Source organism: Nannospalax galili, unplaced genomic scaffold, assembly GCF_000622305.1.
Source record: "Nannospalax galili isolate Female #2095 unplaced genomic scaffold, S.galili_v1.0 scaffold611, whole genome shotgun sequence".
NCBI classification, from domain to species: domain Eukaryota; kingdom Metazoa; phylum Chordata; class Mammalia; order Rodentia; family Spalacidae; genus Nannospalax; species Nannospalax galili.
Genome location: NW_008330486.1, coordinates 883,373 through 908,560, shown reverse-complemented (window position 1 = coordinate 908,560; position 25,188 = coordinate 883,373). Strand labels below are relative to the sequence as shown.

At 45.4% G+C, this 25,188-nt stretch overlaps 1 protein-coding gene across 2 annotated transcripts in view; it reads left to right on the top strand.

Moving 5' to 3' along the window:
- Cgnl1 (cingulin like 1) overlaps positions 1–25,188 on the top strand; it is a 194,381-nt gene that overhangs the window by 34,983 nt on the left and 134,210 nt on the right. For both annotated transcript variants that reach the window (XM_008847497.3, XM_008847489.3), the window contains exons 2-3: positions 20,129–21,742; positions 23,001–23,095. In XM_008847497.3, coding sequence (XP_008845719.1) covers positions 20,144–21,742; positions 23,001–23,095 — 1,694 coding nt within the window. In that variant the 5' untranslated portion in view covers positions 20,129–20,143. The remainder of the gene's footprint in view (positions 1–20,128; positions 21,743–23,000; positions 23,096–25,188) is intronic.

Here is a 25,188-nt window from a genome sequence, read left to right as displayed (position 1 = left end):
TAATAATAATAATAATAATGATACTTATTATTACTATCATCATCAAAATCAAGTACCAGAGATTGGATTTGTAAAGACCACAGACATATAGGCTTGATACCTTCTGTTTTCCTAATGTGCCACAGTTGATAAAATGCTTCCTCATCTGTGAAGCGGCCATTTAGTTTTCGGTTTGCTTGGTCTGTTTTGGGAGATTGGGATTGAAGATTTCTGAGCTCTTCTTTGAGCTGGAAACCCATCATCCTCTTCTCTTTTTGTAAATTTTATTTTTGGGATAGGGTCTCATGTATCCCCAAGCTGGCTTTGAATTTATGAACTTCCTAAGTCCTGTGTCCACCCCTTGAGTGTTGAGATTACAGGTGTGTGATGCCATGCCCGGTTTATAGGATGCTGGGGATTGAACTCGGGACATCATGTACTTGAGACCAGCTGAGCTATGCCTGCAGCTCCCACCTTTCCCTTCTTATGGGACAGAAGTTGCGATTGGTGATTTGCCTAAGATCCTGCTGTTCCTGGAGGTGGAAGATGCTTCTGTTCCTAGTACGTTTGGGACCACAGCTCTCCATCTCTTCATGGCTGTCAGGAAAGCTCTCTTTTTTTCATGTTTCTATGTGGCTCCTTATATTCTGAGGCTTCTCTTCATCGGCCAGCATCCTCTTTGCCCTTTCACCCCTGCTCTTCAGGGGCCCTCTTACTGTGAGGACCTATAACTTCCTTCTCCTATCTGTCGTGAACTTGAGATACTCTAGAAAGAATCCCTGATCCACACGCTGTCAGGGTGGCCTGGGAACTTGTCTCATGCCTATTGCTGGGTACGGTATATGTATTTCGTCCATGCCCAATGGCTGGTTTCCTGGTAGCTACAACCTCGGCTTCTTTTCTCTCTATAATTCTCTGCAGATAGACCCCAACCTACAATCCAGATGTGTTTGAAAAGTTCATTTGGTCGTCTGTTGCTTGTGTGGTACTACAGTGTCTCTCCTGGGATCAGAATATGGGGTTATGTCATGAATGTTGGTTGGTTCCAGGCCCTCAACAATACACCTTCATCTACTGTGTAGCTGAGCTTTCGGGGCAGGCAGGTATGTGTGACTTTTGACTCTTTAAACTACCTGGTGACCTTGGGCAGATGACTGAGTCTTACTTGTGTCACTTGCAAAATGGTGATAAATTACATGATACCCACCTAACAAGGTTATGGAATAACATTATAAATATATACTGTTTGGCATCATCCTCGACACATGGTGAATGGTCAGTATTATTTATTATTGCACTACTAATTATTACCAATTAGTGGTGATTGCTAGTGTGTATAGTATCAGATACCTATGGATAGAGTAGTTCCAGGGTCAAGTTCTGTACTGATCACTCAAAATTGAAATGTCCTGTTTTCCTTTTGGTTGGGTGGGGAGTTTAACTTGACGGGAATCTCTCATTCATTCAATTCATAAACAGTTACTCTGTGCCAGGCATGTTGTGGAGTAACTGGGGGAAAGTGATGAGGAAAGACCCAATACAGTGCCTAATTCACGTATCGATGAGGGAGATAGACACATTTTTTTAAGATCAGAGAAATCTGAAAACACAGTTGCTCTGAGGCTTGGTATTGGGAAGTGTGCCCTGGAAATTTGGTTGGGCTCTGAGTAGGGTCTCTGCTCCTGGGACTTTGAGTTCAGCTAGGTGACTTGGGATAGCACTGGGTTTTTACCCCAAGTGGGGTGGAGGTAGCCTGAGCTCTGGAGTGTCTGTAATGCATTAGTTTTAACAAGTGACTCTCTGTGTTGCCTGAGACTTCAGGGACAGCACCAGGGACTCACAAGAGGAGGAGCTGGCAAGTGGCCTTCCAGGAGGGAAGGAGACTTCTGGGTTTAGGTCTGGGAAGCCAGCACACAGGCTGTGCTTATTAAGGACCCTTTTAACATGGGCACCTCTTGTCTCCAATCAAATAACACCCCAGTCATCGCTTCCTGTCACAGTGCCTGCTCGTGACCAAGCGTGTCTTCTTCATGTAATCGCCTGGGTCCCATCTCTCCTCTCTGCTCTGAGGACCTCTCTTCTCTTTTTTACTCCTGTTTGGTTTCTTTTGTTCTGCTCTGTGACTAAATCAGTTCCTCTATTTTTCATCCGATGACTATTTTTCTATTGGAGAAGTGGATTCCTTGACTTCAAGATGGAGAAGGAAAGGCCAAGGACCAGCATGTGGAGGCGACATTGGCATATGGCTTTGGTCCCTGTTTCCATGTAGGCTTTGCTTAGAAGTTCTGTTCTCTAGAGACGGTGCATCTTCTATGTTGGTCCACCTCTTTTCTGGCTGCTCCTTTCATCTGTGAGACATAGTTGGAAGTTTTGTCAGTGTCTAGGTGCATTCTTTGGGAAACAGTCCACAGTTCTTAAATCATCACCCTTAAGATCAGATTTACAATCCTCTAGGGGCAGTGCCCCAAGCTGGGGTCTCGCTGAACCTCTCCGCATCCCTGGAATGTGACACTGAGTGATGCTTTGTATTCACAGGGCCCTGGGAGGTCATTTGCTGTATTCTTTCTGGCTGAGCTGTAATTCAGGAGCAGAGTTTAGAGACCCGGCCAGGATGTGGGTTAGGTGACCTGCTGTAGGGCTCTGGTAGTCCCATCTGTTTGCTCCAACAGGCCCAAGGTGAGGGATGACTCAGGAATTAAGAGCACCAGCCTTAGAGTGGCCGTGCCAACCCCCAGCTGCATGCCTGGTGGCCTTTAAACATTTTTTTTGGGGGGGATTTCATTTTAGAATAATTTTAGATGTATAAGAAAATTATGAAGATCGTATGGAAAGTTCCTCTGTACTCTGTCTCCCATTATTGACATTATTTATTTATTATATATTTATTTTTTGAGATAGTTCTCTTGTAGCCCAGGCTGGTCTTGAACTGAGAATAACCTTGAACTTCTGACCCTCCTGCTCCCACCTCTCCAGGATTGGGTTTACCTGTGTGCACCACCACACCTGGTTTACAAGTGCTGGCGATCCAACTCGGGGGTTCAGGCAAGCACTCTACCAACTGAGTTACAGCCCCAGCCCTGGCAGGATTCAGTGCAGCTTATTACAGTTAACAAATATTGGTAAATTATATGTTGACATCCAAACTTAATTCGTATTTTCTTAGATTTTGCCTTGCTTTCTTTTTCTTTTCTGCTCAGGATGCTGTGTTTAGCTGTCACGTTTTCTTAAACTCTCTCTGGCTGTGATGGTGTCTGAGACATTCCTTCTTTTTGATGGACTTGACTGTTTTCAGGAGCACCAGATAAGGGTATTATAGTGTGAATCTCTGGCGAAACTTGTGTGATATTTCTCTCCTGATTGGCCTGGTGTTAGGGGCTTGGGAAAGAAGAGAACAAAGTGACATTGCTCACGGTTCACGTTACTAACACCATGACGGGTGGCTGCTGATGCTGATCTTGATAACAAGGCCCGGCTGAGGTGCTGCTTGTCACATTTCTACTTACGTTACTCTCTTTTCCTCTCTCCATGCTGTACTTTCTAGAAAGTGACCGTGTGCAGCACAATGCAGATGAGGAGTTAGATTCCTCTCCTTCGGGAGTGCAGAGTCTCGGGCTGCTTCCAGGTCTACATGGTGTGTCTGTGACTTCCCCATCAAATGTATTTATTCACTTAGTCACCTAAATGTGCACTTACAGAAATTTATACTTTGGGGAGCTGGAGAGAGGGCTCAGTGTTGACTGTCCTTATAGAGGATATGAATTTGGTTTTCAGTACCCACATGGCCAATCACAACTGCTTGTAACTCCAGCTCCAGAGGATCTAACATCTTCTTCTGGCCTCTGTGGGCACTGTACTCATGTACACATACCCTCCCCCATATACATAAAATTAAAGATAAAAAATGAATCTTCAAAATCTTCAAAAGAAAGAAATTTACATATTAGGTGACAATATACTATTGCGCCTGTGGCTGTTTGACTCTTTGAATTGTTGCCACTGCTCCATTGATATTACCCTGTTGTCATGGTTATTACTGTCATCATTTTAAGGACTTCTTCAGTGTTTGATGGTACATGATGCTCCAGGCTCCTCTTGTGAATCTCCTGCCCCACGCTTAGAATCAACCACTTTTCAATGAGCTGTGGTTCCTTTTAAGGAGGACATATTGACATTAGAAAGCAAGATCTGGATATGAGGTTGCTACAAGGTGGGGTAGGGCTGTTGCTTATGGGCCCCTTCAGCTGAAAGAGCAGAAAAGTGTATGTGTGTGTGTGTGTGTGTATGTGTGTGTGTGTGCCTGCTAACCCAAGAAGATAGACATGCTTATAAATAGTTCCACATGTAGCCATCTGTGTATCACATAAAACATGAGTTCCTTCTTACATCTCGGACTTGAACCTCTCTCCATATAGATCATTCTAGCCTTCTAGCCTTCTCCCCTGCACATCTATCACCTCCCACTCTAAGAGTAAGTACCCACCACCTGACCTCCATGTATTTGAGTGTTCAGTTCTAGTATGCATATGCTGTGATCTCAGCACTGTTGATACATCCTGTGCAAGCGACTGCCTCAACTACAGTAGGCACGACCCCTTTGCCTTTGGCCTCAGAGATTCCAGAGTAAGCCTAGCTTGGCACCTTGCTGCCTCACACCTTTCTGTGGGGTTGTTTCATGTATACATGTGTGTATACCTATGTTTGTGTGTATGCATATGCACATGAGTGCACATGTACATGGAGGCCAGAAGTCAACCTCAGCTGTCATTCCTTGAGTGCTGCCACCTTGTGTTTTCAGACAGGGCCTCTCACTAGCCTGGAACTATTCAGCCATGTGGCAGGCCAGTGAGCCTCAGGAATCCCCTTGTTTGTCTCCAGCACTGGCATTACAAGCCCGTGCTACCATGTCTGACTTTCTTCTTCCTCCTCCTCTTGCTCCTCCTCTTCCTCCTCCTCCACCCTTCTCCCCCCATCTTCTTCCTCCTCCACTACTTCCTCCTCCTCCTCCTCCTCCTCACCTAGGAGCCCCTGCAGGGAGCAAATCACACAGCACCAAGCTGCAACACAGACACACAGGCACATGACATGGAACACCCAGGCAGGCCCCCCTCCTCCCCCTCCTCCTCCCCCTCCTCCTCCTCCTCCTTCTTCTTTTCTTCTTTTTTTGGTCTTTCTGAGACAGGGTTTCCCTGTAGCCACAGCCTGTCTGGAATTTACTACATAGACCAGGCTGGCCTTGAACTCACAGAGATCTCCTGCCCTTGCCTCCGGAGTGCTGGGATTAAAGGTGAGACATAAAGGTATGTGCCACCACACCTGGTTATTTTTTAAAATATGTGTTCTGGGGATCAAACCCAGGTCCTCATGCTTGCAGGGCAAGCACTTTACCAACTGAGCCATCGCCCCAGCTACAAGTGACATTAAAAAAAAAAACAACTGCTGGGCGTGGATTTCTTTTCTTTGTTCCTCTTCTGTGTTTCTTTCTTTCCCTCTTCAGCTTTTTTCTCCTTTCTTTGCAGTGATTTTTATTTTTTAACTTTTTCTGCCTGCTCTATTTCACAACTTGACAGCTGTTTTGCTAGGGGCATCTGCTTCCTGCCACTTTAGGACAGTTGGGGGACAAGGCAGTTAGTCTGACTCTATAGCTTGGTTTCTACTGATGGGGTTCAGAGAGAGATTTGCCAGAAAAACAGACACTTTGATTTCTAACACAAAATATGTAAAATTAGCCCCTTTGGGGGTAGGGAAACCTAGACGGTTTAAGTACTTGTTCTCTTTCTTCAGGTTTCTAAGCACATCAGCTGCTCAGCCTGAAGTTTGTGTTAATGTTCAACGCTGGGTTAATGTACAGAGGACTGTTTTGGATGTTACAATTCAGTGTGGGTTAATGTTCAGTGCAAAGACACTGAGATGAACTTGTTCATAGTGAACATGTCAGAGTTAATTTCATTATTACTGCAAACTAAAGGATTCCTTTATGTTGATTGTTGTGACACTGAAAGGCAAAGACAGGAACCCTGCATTAGGGTTAGGTTTAGAAGGTGGTAGACTGAGGTTGCTATGGTTACACGATGCCATGAAAGAAGTGATGTCAGGGGTGGAGAAGTGGATCCTTGAGCAGAAGTTGGGATCTAAAACTTGGAATTGGGAGTTTGAAATTGGTTCATTTAGGGAAGACTCAGGTGCATATGCCTCTGGATGCCTTTCTCCTTGTAGACTGTGCTTCAGTATTTCACACCACCTGGAGGAGGATGGGATGTCATGGAGGATGCGAATTAGTCTGTGGATCCTGTAGAGGAGAGAGACAACTGATGACTTTGTTTTGTTGGAGTATCTTATTGATGTCTTTTCTGGCACTCCCAAGGCACAAAGGTATTTCCTTTGTGGTTGGTCTTTATTAAACCCAGACTATGCCCTTCAGCTGATTTGGCTACATCCTTAGAGGCTTGGCAGCCATTCAGGACAGCAGGCAACTACCAGAGGAAGAAGAAAAGCAATATTTCATCAAATTAAGTAGTGATTCTGCTCAGAATCCTTTGAGCATGAATACCAGCTTATGCCTGGGATTTGTGCCCTCTAGGCTGTAGACAGGAGACACAACAGAGATTTCCTCCTGGGTACAGGGAGTATTGATAAGGAAGGTGACTGTTTTCCAGGACAACTTCCCTTTTTTCTTTTGAGACAGGGTCTCATGTACTCCAGGCTGACCTGGAACTCACTATGTAGCTGAGGATGACCTTGAACTTCTGATCTTTCTACTTCTACTTCCCCAGTTTTGGGATTACAGGCTTGTGCCACCATGCCTAGATTATGCAGTCCTGGAGATCAAACCCAGGGCCTTGAACATGCTGGGCAAGCACTTACCAACTGACCTACATTCCCAACCCCAGGATAGCTTTTTATTTTTGCATTTTCATTTGTGAGGCTTTCCGTTCCTTGACAGAGCTATCTTCATTTCATTCTTTCTTCAGCCTATTCTGACTGGACTTCTGTGTCTTTCCTCTTTCCCTCTAAGGTTAAAGTCAAGTGTCTGGTCCACGTCACCTTTGGTCTCCATCCTACCCAGTGCAGCGATTCTTCTTGTCTTTGTATACTGTTGGCAGCACTTGGCATATTGGACACTCCCTTCTAGAAACACCAGATTCTCCTGGCTTCCTGCCATCCCACTGACTGTTTTTTTTTCTTCTTCTTAATGTTGAGGGGCTAGTCTCATTTGGATCATGTGGGAGGACCCAGTTCATTGTGGGCAGTGATCTTGGCTTGTACAAGAAAGCTAGCTAAGCCAGCCAGAGAACAAACCAGCAACAGTGTTCGTCCATGGTTTTGGCCTTCAGGTTCTGCCCTAACTTCCCTCTGATGGGTTGTGATCCAGAAGTGTAAAGTGAGACAAACCTTTCCTCCCTAAGTTGCTTTTTGGTCATGATGTTTATCACAAAATGGAAAGCAAACTAGAACACTTCCTGATGGCTCACTTGGCCAGGTTTGCTCTTGATGCAGATTTACTCACCCTTTCCTTCAGAACACATGCAGATTGGCCCTGGTTAGTTCTCTGAGACACTGCAGTAAGTCCAGCACAAGGTGGGGGTGGGGGGAGATTTAGCACCGAGGTCCACTGTAAGAAGGCTTCTTGGAGGAGGTTCCTGTAAAGTAGCTTGCTCAGCTGAATCTCTGAAATTCTACTTCATCCTTTTCCCTCACATAGGCAGGCTTGATGACCCCAGGGCTGTTCCTACTTATGGAACACACATACCTTGTGACACAAAGGACAGAGGTGGGAGGAAACACCATGGTGGTACTGTGGATCTGGTTCTAGTGCTTCAAAGTAGTTATAAAGAGTCTGTCTTGAGGTGCCTGAAGGATGATTAGTTTTTATAGAAGACAAGTTCATGTGCACACATGTGTGTGCATCTTCATGTTGATGCCAGAAGTTGATATTGGGTGTTTTCTTCAATCCTTTGTTTTCTGAGACAGAGTCTTTCATTGAACCTGGAGCTTGCTGATTTGGCTAGTCTGACTGGCCGGTGAGCCTCAGGGATCTTCCTGCCTCTGCCTTTCCGGTGATGGAGTTACACAAATGTGCCTTTTTTTAAAAATTAAAAAAAAATTTTTTTAACATGGGCGTTAGGGGTCTGAACTCAGGTCCTCATAATTGCACAGCAAGCACTTTACCCACTGAGCCTTCTTCCCAGTCCATTATGGAAAACTTACTTTTTTTTTTTTTTTTTTGTCAGTGTATGTGGTGTTTGAATGTGAATGTGCAGGTATATTCTGGAGGCCAGAGAGCACATCACATGTCTTCCTCTATCACTCTCCTTGTTGTGAGACAGGGTCTCTCACTGAACCAGAAACTAGCTGTTTCCGTTAGGCTGGCTGGCCAGAGACCTCTGAGGAGCTGCCTGTCTCACTGCACCCTGGGTAGGAAATGTGGCAAGGAGCAAGGTCTGGCTGAGGGACATGACCACTTGAGCCCTGCCGGGTAGGAGAGTGCCTTGTGGGCAAGTGATGTGGTGGGACGTAGGGACTTCCAGTGAACAGGTCAAGATAATGATACCTAAACACTGATAGAGAGGAACAAGGAAAGACCGGAGGGAAGAGCTCCGCTGGTGGGGATAGAAACTCTGGGCCCCTGACTTGAGCCTGAGTCCTGGGAGGAAAGCAATGTTCCTTAAGGGCATGCATGTCTCTCAAGTGGAGAAAATAGTATCTGATGCTGGGTGCTGTGAAGATCTGGTCCAAGAAAACTGGGTGATATGAAGATGGCACTCTGCCCTTGCGCGGCATGGAGGGACAGTAAATATGGCTGAAATGGCTTAAAATGTGGTTTGTGGGGCAGCGTGGGCCTGCCAGCGAAGCCACTGCTGGTGGATCTGTGTTGAGCTCTGTAGAACTAAGGGCTGATGGGAAAAGAGAGGGAAGCTGCTCCAGTAGGTGAGCCCTGGGGAGACAGCAGGCTTTCCACAGGTAAGGGGAGACAGGCTTTCAGCAGAGGTAAGTGTTGAACATTAAAGTCACAGCTTGCTTGGCAGCATGTTTGCCTAGCGTGCGCAAAACCCTGGTTCTGTCCCTAGCACCCAGTAGACTGGGTGAAATGGTACACACCCTGTATTCACAGCCCTTGGGAGGCACAGGCAAGTGGATCAGGATTTCAAGGCCAATCTCAGCTATGGAGTGAGTTCTAGTCTATGTGAGACCAAGAAGGAAGGAAGGAGGGAAAAAGGGGAGGGGAGAGGAAGGAAGGGAAAAGGAAGGAAGTGGTGAGGGGAGGAAGGGAAGGAAGGAAAGAAAGCACAGGTTCTAGACGCAGGGTTAGGCTGCGTAGTGTGGTTACTTCTCATGGCTGTTGTTTGTAGGCCATCCCTCCCTTCCTGTGCCTGGTGTAGTAGTGTTGGAGGAAGCATGATGTGCACTGCGCAGGTGTGTGCCACACAGGCGTGCACTGTGCAGGTGTGTGCCAAATCTGAACAGCTTCTCCATGCCGGGCTGAGCACGTGTAACTCAGGACAAGACTGACAAATCTGAGAAAACTCCATATGATTTTAGGGAATAATTTTTTTCATGGATATTGTGGCTTAGTGTAGGTTTAGGTCAATCATGTCAGGGTTGGCCAGCAGGTTTTATTTTGTGTTTGTACTGATCAGTTGGTGTGCAATATTGAGAAAGCTTCACAGGCCAGATATGGGCCTATAGATAAGTGCTACACTTTTAACCCTTTGTTGGTGTGATTTGGCCTTAGGCTCCATACGATACTGGACACTAGCATGAGTGTCAGGAGCTGCTTTCTCTGGCTAAGTTCTTTGCTCTTCCTGGGCTACTGTGAAGAGCTTCGTTTATTCAGCCAGTGACGTTTTATCGCATCTCTTCTGTGGACTAGAATTGCACTTTAGATTCTCTGCTTTCTGGTTTCTTCAATTAATGGATTATTTCAGAATGTTGGTGCTACATGGTTAATGAGTAGAATTTGTTGCCTCATAATTATTTAAAACATTCGATGAACATCAGCATTCTTGTGGCCATAACTACAACATTGCATTTTTTCTTCCCACATTCTATCCCTTTCATTTAGTGTGCAGGGTCTATGACTCAGTTTTCCCATTTATCATATGAAGTCTTCATGGAAAACCTGACCCTGGAGATAGAAAAATTCTCAGGGAGGTTAACATGGGTCCAGGGGTCTGACTCTGAGTCCCAGCACTAGAAATGGGTCTCACCCCAGGACTGGGAGCCGGGCTTCACAGTTGTACCTTTCCTTTTCTGTTTTTTTTTGTTTATTTGTTGTTTTCTTGAGACAGGGCTGACCTCAAACTTGCTCTGTAGCCAAGGATGGCCTTCAGTTTCTGATTCTCCTGCTTCTACCTCGCAAGTGCTAGGATAACAGACATCCATCACATCTGGTTTCTGAGTTCCTGAGGATCAAATCTAGATCTTGAGCATGCTAGGCAAGCACTCTACCAACTGAGGTGCACCCCAGCCCGTAGCCGGCCCTTCTGTGTCTCAGCTCTGTATTGTTGGAAGAGCTTTTTGGGTTAAGAGGCAGACATAGTCGTAGGCATTCTTGTGGACATAAATTCCATAGTTTTTCAGTGGCTATAAGGACTATAAGGTATTAATCACTGAACTTTAAAAAGACGTTTGGAAACATGAACACCATAAACAGAGTGGTGATCTGTGCACTACCAAGAGAAGTGGTGTGGCTGGATACACACCCATTCAGATGGGTGAAGGTGGGCTTCCAGAGGGCAGAAGGGGGCCCTCAGGGCATCACAGCCCTGATACATATCATATGTGTTAGTTCAAGGGACTCTGGTCTTAGGATCTCTGGTTGAGTTACCATGGTGACTTCTAAAGGCTTGACTGGGTGCAAAGACATTTCCTTGGAAATGGTGACAATCTGGTCAGTCTCCTACATTTGCATGGCAGAAAGCACAAACACTTCCTTTGGGGAAGGCTGCCACTTTCTGTCCTATTTGGGACTATGTAGACAGGCTCTGGATTTTCTTAGGCTGTCCAGGTTTGAGTGTCTCACTCTTCTTTTTCAATTTTAGTGGAGGTTTTTATTTTATTTTATTTTATTATTATTTTATTTTTTTGAGACAGCGTCTCCCTTTGCTCCAGCTAGCCTGGAACTCACTATGTAGACCAGGCTAGTGTGTATCTCACAGAGGTCCACCTGCCTCAGCCTTCAGAGTGCTGGGATTAAAAGCATTTGCCACCACACCTGGCATGGAGTTTCTTTTTAAAAAAATTAAAAATTTATATACATATGAGTGTTTTGTCAGCATGTAAGTGTACCCCATGTGTACAATACCTGCAGAGTCCAGAAGAGGGGGTCAAATCCTCTGGAACTGGAGTTACGGACAGGTGTTAGTGGCCATGTGAGTGCTGAGAATTAAACTGGTGTCCTCTGCAAAAGCAGCTAATACTCTTAACTGACAAGTCATCTCTGCAGCCGCTAGTGGAAGTTCTTAATTCTGTGTGTGTGTGTGTGTGTGTGTGCGTGTGTGTATGTGTACATATATGTGAAAACCAGAGGACAACCTTGGGTGTCTTTCTTCAGATGCTGTTCACCTTGTTTTTGAGACAGAGTCTCTCACTGGCTTGGAATTCACCAAGTTGGCCTGACTCGCTGACCAGTAAGCTCTAGGGATCCAGCTGCCCCCCCCCCCCATGCTGGAATTACAGATGCTCATCACAGCTTGCATTTTAATGTACATTCTGGGAATCAAATTCCGGTTCTCAAGCTGGTATGGCAAGCACTTTCCCTATTCAGCCATCTCTTCAGCCCCCCTTTCTGTGGAAGTTGGGATATGAATCTATCCCCCCAAATCCCATCTTCCCACTTTTCCTACAGGCATGCCTTTAGGAGAAAATATGTTGTCATTTGGAGTTTTAACGTGGGTCCTCATTAGCCTGGCAGTGGCTTCCTGCTGACTGAGGCAGCCGGAGCATCCCACTCAGGGGAAATTACTTTTTGGTTTGTGGCTCACTTTTTATTTCCTGGAATCAAACTCACAGGTGCACTGAGGCCTGTCAGCTTCTACCTCTTAGTTGCTGCCTTAAAGTACTCATATGACAAAATGGAATTAACCATACAAAACAGAGTGCCCCCAGCCATGTCAGGTACCATGCTGGGTGCTTGGGAACTGTTGTTTAGGGAGAGGAAGGGCAAGTCATGGTAGGAAGGTTTCTGATGATCTGGCTGCCTTTCCTCAGGAGCCAGCAGGACCTCTATGTGGCTGATGAGGCCACAGCGAATGAGAGTGGAGAGGCCGGACACATGCACCAGCCCTATGTGACTAATCTTCATGCTTGCTGATCACATGTGCTGGCCCAGAGAGAGGAAGCATCTCCATCTGGCCTGTGTTGGGATTGTTTCCAAGAGCTGGGCCCTTTGTTCCTGCACATTCCCATTGATCTCACTAACCAAAGTAATGATCATTACTTAGCAGCCTTTTCAGAAAGCATTGTTTCCACTCCAAAACACAACTTTTATTTGCCAAAGTGCCACAATGTTGTATCTTGGCAATTTATCAGGCTTTACTGCCAAATTATGTAAGCTCTTGGTTGGGCTCAGTCCCCACAGACAATTGAGTCTGTGGTGTGTGTTATGATCTTAAAGGAGGTTTGGAAGTGAAGAACCACTCTCAGGAGATTCATTCATTTAGTGTTTATGCTTTGATTGGACAGGAAATTCACATTTGCTTAAGACACCCATGCCCAGATGAAAAATGGCCATTAGTTTGTAAAATATTGGGCTGAGGTTTTTGTTAAGGAAATATAAATTGTGGATAGTTGATGAAATTCACATATGTGGATTAATTCACCAACTGGAAGCTGAGATTGTAATAAACCACAGTGGCCTTATTTGAAGAGTGAAATGCAGTTAGTGTTGATTGTGGTGGTAGCAACAGCTACTGCAGCAGACTCTAAAACCCTTGACGAGACTGTTGTTAATAAATATTAGAAGAAATACTTTCATTGGAAGTTAGCATCAGCATGAGAAGAGATTATTGGTGAGTGAAAATAATGCCATTTAGCAAACAGAACACACAAAGAGAGTCCTGGTGAATACATTTGTTTGTACAGAAGCTCTTTAAAAAAATAAAATCACAGGGCTGGTGTGTAGCCCAGTGACATAGCACTTGCTTAGCATGTGTGCAGCCCCGGGTTTGGTCCCTAGCATTGCTCACAAATGATTTGTAAAGAACTTTAAAAACAAACCACTCTGGGAGAGATCAGAATGAGATCTGCCAGTGCTGCTTGAAGGAGTCAAGACGAGACTGATCATTTTGGTAATTATCCATCATGCATTGCTTCGTAAGGCAAGGTAACTATACCTGTTTTTAGAATTGATATACACCCCTCACCCCTCCTATGTTTTAAGATATTAGTAATCCTTCCTATAAGCAAGCCTAATTAAAATAATCACACACACACACACACACACACACACACACACAACATGAGAGTAGAAAGAGACTAGTTGGGAAGAGGAAGGAGATCAAAGGGGATCAGCATGAGTGGGAAGGAGGCAAGAGAGGATGGTAGAGATGTGAATAAAATAAAAGTGCATTATATATGTATGAGAATGTCATAATGAAGCTCGCATGTAAAATCAGCATACACTATTATTTTAAATGATCAGTATCAAGCTAGGGCCAGCAAGGTGGCTCAGCAGGTAAAGGCACTTGAGTTCAGTTCCTGAGACCCACATGGTGGAAGGAGAACACCTACTCCTACAGTTGTCTGTCCTCTGACCTCTACATGTGTGCTGTGCCATGCATGCACATACCTATATACACAGGTAAATATAATTAAACATATGTCAAATTAAAAAGTAAAATTATCAAGCTAAGTAAGTGCAAAGGTTTATTTCCATTTCAGAGTCATCCTCAAGTGATAGTAAATGAATAAACATGTTTAGACCTCCAGCAGGTGAAGACTGTGGGTGGAGGTCAGTGAAGGGAAACTCTGAAGTGGCAGAGGGTGGTCAGTGGATCAACAGAAAGAGCAGCTTCTGCCCAGTGCCCAGTGCCGCAGCAGGTGACTGCTCCCGAGGATCAGCACTGGAAGGAACTGTTACCGGAGAAAGCTGGGGAGAAGGGTCAGAATCCAGGGAATCATTTAAGGATATGGAGAACTTAAATGGTTAGACTTCACATTGTTCTCAGCAGCCTGCATTTGGGGGTGGTGCCTGTGCCTGCCTCTTGCCCCGACCCCAGCAGAAATGGTGCACGGAGTGTGGGACACCAATGAGTTGTCCTTGTCTCCTGATGCCCTGTGGTTTACCTCTGCCCTATCTCATGAGACCAGTCGGCCTGTATGTGCAGTCCTGCAATGGATTGGAGGGTGCTTTTTTGGAGAAATTCAACAATTCCAGAAAAACCTGCTCTGTAGATGCTGAAGTTTGTGGGTTCTTCAGCATGAAGCTGCCCCATCACACAGGCTGATTGACTCTCCCCAGCGATTGAGTCCTCTCTACACATGCAGGGCTTCTGCTTCCAATCTGCACCCTTACAAAAAGTTTTTTTAAAAAATTAAATTTATTGGGACTGGAGAGACGGCACTGTCCTAAAGAACAGTGGCCACCCTTGCAGAGGACCCAGGTTGGTTCCTAGCATCCACATGATAGCTAACAACCATCTGTATCTGTAGTTTTAGGGAATTCTCTTTTCTGGCCTCCTCAGACACTGCTTGTACATGGTGCACTTATATACATGCAGGCAAAACATACATGAAATATTTTTAAAATTACATTTGTTTATTTATTTGTAATGAGCAGGCATACCATGGTATGTTTGTGGAGGACAGAGGACAACTTATGGGAGTCAGTTCTCTCCTTCCACCATATAGATCCCAGGCATTGAACTTGGATTGTCCTCAGGCTTGGCAACAAGTGCCTTTTACCTCTCACCAACCCATGGATCTTCACTCTTAAGCCAGATCAGGCAATCCAGAATCTTTAGTCAATCTAGAATAGAAAATGTAGAGCCTGAAACAAACCAGAGAAGAAAAACCTCGTGGAAAATGCTGCAAAAAGCAGACAGAACAGTTTTGTTCCTTTTTAAATTTTTTTGGTTTATTTGTTATGTGGAAGAGTGTTTTGCTTGAATGTGTGAAGTGCACCCCTGTTGTGCGATACCCACAAAGGGCAGAAGAAGGTGTCGATCCCCTGGAACCGGAGTTACAGACAGTTGTTAGCCCCCATGTGGGTGCTGGGAACCGAACCTGGGTCCTCTGTAAGAGTAGCCAGTGCTCTTGACCACTGAGCCATCTTTCCAGCCCCATATTTTTGTTTCTTGAGAAACGTTATTTATCAGAAAAGTTATCAGAAAGAAAGAGGAGCTATCTCACACCTCAAAGAAGAACTGGATTTTTGAAAAAAAAAAAAGAGAACAAAAAGCAATGGAAATAAGAAATACTTGAATTTGAAAAAAAGCATTGGGTAGACCACAAATGGGAATGTGGCTTAGGGCTTAGTGTGCTTGCCTTGCTACGAGAAGCTTTGGATCCTGTTCCCAGCATTGCATAAATTGGGTGTGGTAGTGCATGTGTGTGATCCCAGCTCTCAGGAGGTGGAGGCAGGAAGGTCAGAAGTTCAAGGTTGCCTTGGGCTGTATAGCAAGTTCAGGACTAGCTTGGGTTATATGAGACCCTGTTAAGCAAAAACGATGAACTTGTGAGGCCATCAGAATAAAAGTTTTATGCCAACGGTATGTTGCCTACCACATGTAAACCTGGTAAATTAAGAAATTTGCAGCTGGGATTGATTTTTGTCTTGGAGACAGGGTCTCACTACGCATCCCTAGTTGGCCAAGACATCACTGTGTAGACCAGGCTGCCCCCAACTCACAGGCATCCATAGCTGCCTCTGCCTCCCAAGTGCTGGGAACAAAGGTGTGTGCTACCACACCTGACAGCAGCTGGGAATTTTATTTAGCAATATGGAGTAAGCACTAGAATAAACAGTTAAAGTTTACAATGGGTTTCCTCTGGGGAATATGTTTAAGCTTGAGGAAAGGAAGCTAGATGGTATAGGTGTGAAGTCAGTCTGGGCTACATGAGACTCCTCTCTGGAATAAAAAGGACACTGGGTGTGGTGGCACATGCCTTTAATCCCAGGACTCAGGAGGCAGAGGCAGGCCGATCACTGTGAGATGGAGGCCACCCTGGACTACATAGTAAGCTAGGCAGGCTGGCGCTACAGGGAGACCCTGCCCGCCCCCCTCCCCCCCGCAAAAAGAAACAGGACAACAAAGTATAATGAAAAGTGATTCTGACATAAGTTAGTTGCTGTTCTAGGTAGACTTTTATTGTTGTAATATGACCAGAACCAACTCAGGAAGGAAAGGGTTTATTTGGTTTAAACATACATGACTCATCCTTGAGGGAAGCCAGGACAGAAACCACGAGGCAGGAACTGAAGTACAGACCACAGACAAACACTGCTCACTGTCTTGTTCCTCTGGCCTGTGCTTTCTTCTACAACTCAGGACCACTTCCAAGGGGTGGCACCACCCACAGTGGGCTTGGTCCTCCCACATCACTCAACCATCAAGAAAATGCCTCACAGACTTGCCCACAGGCCAGTCTGTTGGAGGAACATCCCCAATTGAGGGTCCCTCTTCCCAGGTGTGTTGACAAGGAAAGCTATCTAGCACACCTGCTGTCTTCTGTGGCCTAGAAATATCAAATGGAAAATTCCAGAAATAAACACCTCTAGACTTTTGAATGATGTATCCAGGATGTGTATTCCCTTATTCTTCTTAGCCATATGTTACCCGTCCGTTAGTTACTTAGTATCCAATTAGGTTATCACACTGGCTATTGTGGTATTGCAGGACTTATATTTAAGTAACCCCTACTTTACGAAGTCAAAAACCATGGTGCCAGAGAAGAGCTGTGAAGTGTGTGTACTTACTCTCTTTCTCTCTCTCACCCTTCTTTTCCTTTTTTCTTTTATCTTTTTTCTTTTGAGACTAAAATCTTACTCTGTAGCCCTGGCTGGCTTTGAACTCACAGAAATCCTTCTGCCTCAGCCTCCCAAATGCTGGGATTACAGGCATTATACCCAGATGTAAAATTGATTTTTTAAAAGATTAATTTTTATTTGTGTGTGTGCATGTCTGTGTGTCTGTGTGTGTTCATGGGTATGTACACATGAGTGCATTGCCCATGGAGGCTGGAAGAGAGAATAAGATCCCCTGGAGCTGGAGTTACATGTAGTTGTAAGCCACCCAATGCGGGTGCTGGAAATCAAACTTGGATCCTCTGCCAGGGCAACAGGTGCGCCTAACTGCTGAGCAGTCTCTTCAGCCCCTAAAGTGCTTTTTATTATTTTTTAAAGACAGGGTCAAGCCTTTAATCCTAGTACTCAGGAGGCAGAGACAGGCAGATCTCTGTGGGATCAAGTCCAGTCTGATCTACATAGTGAATTTCAGGCGAGCTGCAGCTACCAGGGGCTACCAGGAGACCCTATCTCAGAAAACAAAAAACAAAAAAAGAAAGAAGACAGGACCTCACTATATGTAGACTGGCCTGGCCTTGACAGAGAGCTTCTTCTGCCTCTCTCTTTTCAGTGCTGGGATTAAAGGCATGTGTCACCATGCCTAGCTAAATGTTCTTTAGTGAAAATAAAAGTACACTCAAATATTTTGAGAGCAATCATAGTCACAGAAATTTTATTATAGTAAAATTGTTCTTAGTTATTGTTACTAATCCCTTACTGTTGCCTAATTTACAAATTAAACTTTGTCATAGGTGTGTGTGTATAGGGAGGAAGGTATATGTGGACACAAATTTGTCTTTTACATACTATGTGTATAGTACAGTTCTGCCACAGGTTTGGAGTCCACTGGGGCTCTTGGAGGGCTTTCTCTGGATAAGGGGAACTACTGTAGTCAAAATAAGACTTGAACCAAGTAAATTAGAAAACTAAAAAAAGATAAGCAATTGATACATGTAAGTACTGTTTTTTTTTTTTTAAAGAAACAGTTCAAACTTTCATACACATTCCACTAGTGTAATCTAGAAATTGAAGGAAACACAGATGCTGTTAAATCTAGAGATAGTTTGATTTAACTTTGCAAAATCTACACACATGGGTTTGAAACTCTGGCTCCAGTGCATGATTTTGTTGGAAGATATGCTACCAGATTTGACTGCAGAGTAGAAGATTCAAGAAGACCCCTAAAAGTGACAGAAACCGGATGGCTGTTATCTGTGAGAAGTGATTGCTGGGCTCCTGGCCTCTGGCTGCTGTGGTTTCAGAGGGTAGTTTCTGCGTGGAGCACCCTGCGTGAGGCATGGCGGGTTGCCCTGTTTAATGTCAGGTCTGCAGGCGTCTGGCAAGGGTGTTCATGCCCTGCAGAGAAGACTGATTCTTGGAATCAGTAGGGAGCGCAAGAGGAAGAGCTTGAGGCTCCCTCCCTCGCCCCAGTAACATTTTTGAGATGAATATGCTAGGTGAACTTTTTGGCATGAAGAAAAGATTAAAAAAAATTGACATCACTTGTTCTCATTTTAATTTCACAAGCAACCAATTCCTTACAGAAAAATATATTTTCATAGTATTAAAGCTTTTAAAATTGGGGAGCCTAAGATGTAACCCAATTGATAGAGTGCTTGCTTAGTGTGCATGAAGCCCTGGGTTTGATTGCCAACACCAAAATAAACCAGCTGTGGCGGTACACACCTAGAATCCCAGCACTGGGGCAGGGGGTGGGGGTGGGATGGAGTCGGGGATGGGGGAGCAGAGGCAGGAGGATCAGGAGTTAAAGGTCATTTTTGGCTACATAGTAAGTTTGAGGATAGTCTGGGATACATGAGACACTCTAGAGCAGCCTAGGCTACAGAGGGAAATGTTCAGAGGGAGAGAGAAAGAGGGAGAAAAGAATGGAGGGTGGGAGGGAGAAAGGAAGGAAGGAGGGAGGGAAGGAAGGAAGGAGGGAAGGAAGGAAGGAAAGAAGGAAGAAAGGAAGGAAGGAGGGAAGGAAGGAGGGAGGGAAGGAAGGAGGGAGGGAAGGAAAGAAGGAAGGAGGGAAGGAAGGAAAGAAGGAAGAAAGGAGGGAAGGAAGGAAAGAAGGAAGAGAAGGAAGAAAGGGAGGGAGGGAGGAAGGAAGGAAGGGAGGAAGGGAGGGAAAGAAAGAGAAAGAAAGGCATTGTGCATAGCTTTCACTCACACATCTAATCTGTGAACAAGGTGGGCTTTTGGAAAGGAAGGGAGGGAGGGAGGGAGGGAGGGAGGGAGGGAGGGAGATAAAAGGTTCAACTGTTGGCTTATTGCCAACAAACCTGATGACTTGAGTTCAATCCCTGGGATTCACACCGTGGAAGAAGAGAACCCAGTCCTGCAAATTATCCTCTGATCACAAGTACACCATAGCATACACGTGGTTACACACATAAACATATACAGGTATAGAAGATAAATGGGAGGGAGGGAGGGAGGGAGGGAGATAAAAGGTTCAACTGTTGGCTTATTGCCAACAAACCTGATGACTTGAGTTCAATCCCTGGGATTCACACCGTGGAAGAAGAGAACCCAGTCCTGCAAATTATCCTCTGATCACAAGTACACCATAGCATACACGTGGTTACACACATAAACATATACAGGTATAGAAGATAAATAAATGTAAAACAAGGTTTTAAGGCTAGATTGTGTATTACAAGGGTGATAGCATTTTGGGGAAATAAAAACCGAATCTCAGAGCTCCTTAGCTCTTAATTATTTTCATGGAAAAGTACCTTGTTTTCAAATGCTGGTAACTGGAATACTCTTTTGGTTAAAAATAACTGGCACAAAGTGTGGGGAAACCTACTAAGGAAAAAAGTGGTCAGAACAGCCCATGAGCTGGAAACCAGAGCAGAGCAATGCCAGAGGCCAGGTCATTATACCACTGACTGCCCTAAAGCAGGGTTGATGTGGGTGGGCTCGAGAGCATCTGGAAAGGCCAGTTCAGACAAGTCAAGGGCAGGGGAGGGCAGCACTCAGCCCTGGGTTCTGAAGTGTCTTTGCTGTTTCAAATGTCCTGCATTTGAGCTTTGATGTTTCCCCCTTGTAATCATTCCCCTTTTCCATTAAACACAGGTAATTCTAACACTGTGTCCTCTTTGCTGTTTTTCTCTTTTCTCTGGCACCTTTCGCTTTTAGCCAGGACAGTGAACCATGGAGCTGTATTTTGGTGAATACCAACACGTACAACAGGAATATGGCGTCCACCTGAGACTGGCCAGTGATGACACCACCAAGCAAAGGCATTCCCAGCCCTCCAAGGCAGGCTCCTATGGTGTCAGTATTAGGGTCCAGGGAATCGATGGCCACCCCTACATAGTCCTGAATAACACTGAGCGGTGTCTAGCAGGCACACCTTTTCCAGAAAATGGACCATCATTTCCATCTCCAGTGATAAATAACTTGTCCATACATTCCAGCAACGGGCCCGTGTTGAAGAACAACACAGAAGAATTACAGCTTCCAGAAAACCCATGTGCTCAGTCCAGCCCGATCAGAAACCTGAAACAGTCCTCCCTCCATGAGGGCAAGAACGGGGTTCTAGAGCGCAAAGACGGGCAGGTGAAACCACCCCATGTACTCAATTTCCAGAGACATCCAGAGCTATTGCAGCCCTATGACCCTGACAAGAATGAGCTGAACTTGAAGAAGCGCCACCCTCCGGAGAGCAGCTGGCTGAGACACTTAGAGGAAGGGACCGAGCATAAGAAACCCTGGACTGGCTTCCCGAGACCCAGCAAGTCCCAGCCCACCAGCCCCCCGGCCGAGGACCCAGCCAAGGCCAGCATGACAGCCATCCGCCTCTGCAGCTCGGTGGTCATAGAAGACCCTCAAAAGCAGACCTCGGTGTGTGTGAATGTTCAGAGCTGCGCCAAGGAGACGGCGGGGGAGGAGTCCCTCTCCCCTAGAAGGAGATCCCCGACGGTCCCCAGCCCACAGGCCTACCCCGAAACCAAGAAAACCAGGCCAGATGTTCTTCCCTTCCGGCGACAGGATTCCGCAGGACCCATCCTGGATGGAGCTCGGTCCCGGAGGTCTTCCTCTTCATCAACGACTCCCACGTCAGCCACCTCCTTGTACAGATTTTTACTGGATGATCAGGAATGCGCCATCCATGCTGACAACGTCAACCGTCATGAGAACAGAAGGTACATCCCCTTCATGCCAGGAACCGGGCGGGATATTGACACCTGCTCAATTCCTGGTGTGGACCAGTTAATTGAAAAGTTTGACCAAAAACCTGGGCTTCAGAGAAGAGGAAGGTCTGGGAAGAGAAACCGAATCAATCCGGACGACAGGAAAAGATCTCGAAGCGTGGATAGTGCCTTTCCTTTCGGTCTCCAGGGGAACCCTGAGTACCTCACAGAGTTCAGCAGAAACCTGGGCAAATCCAGTGAGCACCTCCTGCGCCCATCCCAGGTGGTCCCGCAAAGGCCACCTGCCCAGGAGCGCCGTGCAAAACAGAGTCCAGGCCGCACACTTGCAAAGCTGCAGGGTGCCACACAGGGCACCGAGGGTGCTCACCCCAAGCCTCCCCAGCAGAACAATGATGAGAAAGCTCTGGAAAACAAAAGAAGTCAGGAAAGCATGGTAGTTCGTGCCTTCTCCCTTCCAGCACAGAATAAAAAGGAGGAAGAGGTCAAGATAGCCACTGCCACCCTGATGTTACAGAATCGAGCTGTGGCCACCACACCTGATTCAAGTGCCAAGAAAATTTCAGTGAAGACATTTCCTTCCAATTCCAATACTCAGGTAACACTTGTGTGACTCCTTTATCCTTCTCTAAGTGACCTAAGCAATGTGCCATAAGAATGAGTATCCTTAGTCTTGAATCAGTAATTACACATTTGATGATTTTGTGTATGTGTCTGTGTGTATGTATACATACATATGTGTGTCTAGGCCATACGTTGACATCCGGTGTTTTCATTTGCTCTCCACCCTATTATTTGTATTTTTGTTTTATGTATATGAGTGTTTGCCTTCATGCATGTATGTGTACCAGGTGCGTACAGAAATGGAGTTACAGATGGTTATGAGCCACCATCTTGGTGCTGGGACTGAACCTGGGTCCTCTGCAAAAGCAGCAAATACTGTTTGCTGTTGGAGCCATCTCTCCAACTCTTCCACCTTACTGTTTTTTGAGACAGGGTCTCTCTCTGAACCTGGAGCTCACTGATTCAGCTAGACTAGCTGACCATCGAACTCCTACTCTCCACCTCCCCTGTGCTGGCATTATAGGTACATGCAGTGCCTGGCTTTTACATGGGTGCTAGGGGATGGAACTCAGGTCTTCCACATTTGCATAAGCAAGCACCTCACCGACTGAGCTGTCGTCTCAGCTTGTGCACATTTGGTTTTTTCTAAGGATCAGATTATGTCCTGTATAGTTTGTTAATTAGAGTTTTGTCCTACTATATAGATGATGGCAAACTAGTTTCCTGGGTAATCTTCAGTACTGCTGGGCTCCCTTTCTGTAAAGGCCCATCCCAAACAGTATAGAGAGGCTCTATTTCTCTCTGTGTATGAAATCTGGAAGCATGAAATAGTTTCAACAAACGTTTGGTGTTGAGGTATATGTTGATATGCTTTTGTTCATGAAATTGAGCAACTAGCTTAATTTCTGGTCTGAGAAATTAGGTTAATTGCAAAGTGATTGAATTTAAGTGGTACATTTAGTGCTTGGACAGTAACAGTAAAAAAAAAATAATAATAGTGATAAAAATGATGAGGAGGAGGGTGCCAGGCATTCTTATATTATAGGATTGCACCAGCTGTGTGAAGGCAGGTGCTAGTGGCCTAATTTACAGGTGAGAAAATCCAGGGAGGAAGGGAAGTCACTTACCCAAGGGTTTTGAGGTGGGTGCCAGACTGGCTTCCCTGAGGAGACTGACCAGAGGCCCCAGTTCTGGAAGGGAGGAATGTATTTGGAAACCTCTACTTCAGGCTGGTGCCATCTTCCTGAAAGGGCCATCCTGGTGGTCTCATAACAAACTTTATTGTGTTCCAGGCCACACCAGATCTCTTAAAGGGCCAGCAGGAGCTCACTCAGCAAACCAATGAGGAGACAGCCAAGCAGATCCTTTACAATTACCTCAAGGAAGGGTACGTGGTTTTCCTTAAAGAACAAAATCATTGACGTTTCTGGTGGGTTTTTTTACTTGTTTCTGAGTCTTTGTGTTTTACTTTTCTTTCCTGTTCTACCTGAGCCATTTGAAGGTTGTTTCCATGGATGAAGCTTTCATGCCACCATCTAAATCTTAGGCCAGAGGGGAGTAGGAAGAATATTCTTTGTAGGTCAATTTTTATTTTATATTTGTGTGTGTGCACATGTGTGTCAGGTATAGTCACTTGTGTTATGTATGTGGAGGCCAGAGGTCAAAGTCAAATATCTTTTTCTGTCACTCTTCACCTTACTCTTTTGAGACAGGGTTCTCACTGAACCTGGGGCTTGTCGTTGTAGCTGTGTTGGCTGGTTGGAAAGCCCCTGAGATCCACCTGACTCTGTCCCCAAGCACTGGGGTTACAGATGTGTACCCCATATCCAGCTTTTATGTAGATGCTGGTATCTAAACCCAAAATTTTACCTACTGAGTCATTTCTCCAACCCTAAATCAGTGTTTTAAAAGGACCTTTTACTGCTTCAAAACAAGTTCAGGGCTGGAGCTATGGCTCAGTGGATTCCCAGCACCCAAATGGTGGCTTAACAACCATCCTGACTCCAGTTCCAGGGGATCCAATACCCTCTTCTGGCGGTCTCAGGTATTGCATGCATGTGGTGCACTTATACACATGTGGGCAAATACACACACACACACACACACACACACACACACACACACACCAGACCAGTTCAGGGATAGGAGACCATGTATTGGTCAATATTAAGCTCAGTTAGCCATCATCTTGAGATCTCCAGTCCACAGTCATCCTCAGTCATCACTTACTGTAAGTTACAAATAAAAGCAGACTCTCCTCTTCCCAGAGGGAACCTGGCCAGGAGCCCCTCCTTCCATGACCATCAAAGCACACAGTCATTTGAGAGCAGTGTTTGCCCTGTTTATCTTGGAGACTTGATTCCAGCCATCTGGGGCCCATTCTTCCATTCTGAAAGCAGGGATACTGGAGCAGGAATTTAAAGTTTCTGTTTCAGTTCTTCATTGGATAGTTAGAGGTAGTGAGAAACTTTGTGGCATGATGTGACTGAAATTTGGCTGTCTGAGACACCTTGCTAATCAAAACATTGGGTGCTTTTGTATTGTGACTTAGGGATTAACTTGTCAGCATTACAGAGTTGACAAAATAGGTTCAAAATATAACATGGTAGCTCTTCAGAAGACTATGGGCAGTCTTTTAGTCAGGGACCAGTCATTAGTCCTCCCCTGTGAAGGGCTTCACTATGGAAATAGTAAGGGGGAGGAACCTGTGATTTTTAAAGTTCTTTAAATTCCTTTCTTTTCTTTTTTTCCAAAAAGATTTATTTTATTTATTTATTTATTTATTTATTTATTTATTTATTTACTTGGTCTTTTTGAGACAGGGTCTCCCTGTAGCCCCAGCTGTCCTGGAACTTACTATGCAGACCAGGCTGGCCTTGAACTCACAGAGATCTGCCTGCCTCTGCCTCCCCAGTGCTGGGATTAAAGGCGTGCGCCACCACGCCTGGCCTTATTATTATTATTTTATGTGGATGCGTGTATTGCCTGCATGTAGGTAAGTGCACCTGTGTTGTGCAATGCCTGTGGAGGACAGAAGAGGCTGTTGGAGCCCCTGGAACTGGAGTTACGGACAGTTGTTAGCTGCCATGTGGGTGCTGGGATTCAAACCTGGGTCTTCTGCGAGAACAGTCAGTGTTCTTAACTGCTGAGCCATCTCTCCAGCCCTGATCTTTTAAATTTTATTTTATGTGTGTGAGTGTGTTTGCCTGCATGTGTGTAAGAGGGCATCAGAGCCCCTGGAGCTGGAATTATTGACATGTGTAAGCTGCTGTGTACGTGTTGGGAACTGAACCAGCAAATGCTGTTAATTGCTGAACTATCTCTCCATCTTCCTTCTTCCTTCCTTCCTTCCTTCCTTCCTTCCTTCCTTCCTTCCTTCCTTCCTTCCTTCCTTCCCTCCCTCCCTCCCTCCCTTCATTTCCTTCTCTTCCCCTTCCTAGCTTCCTTTCCTTTCCCTTTCCCTTCCCTCCCCTCGCTCTT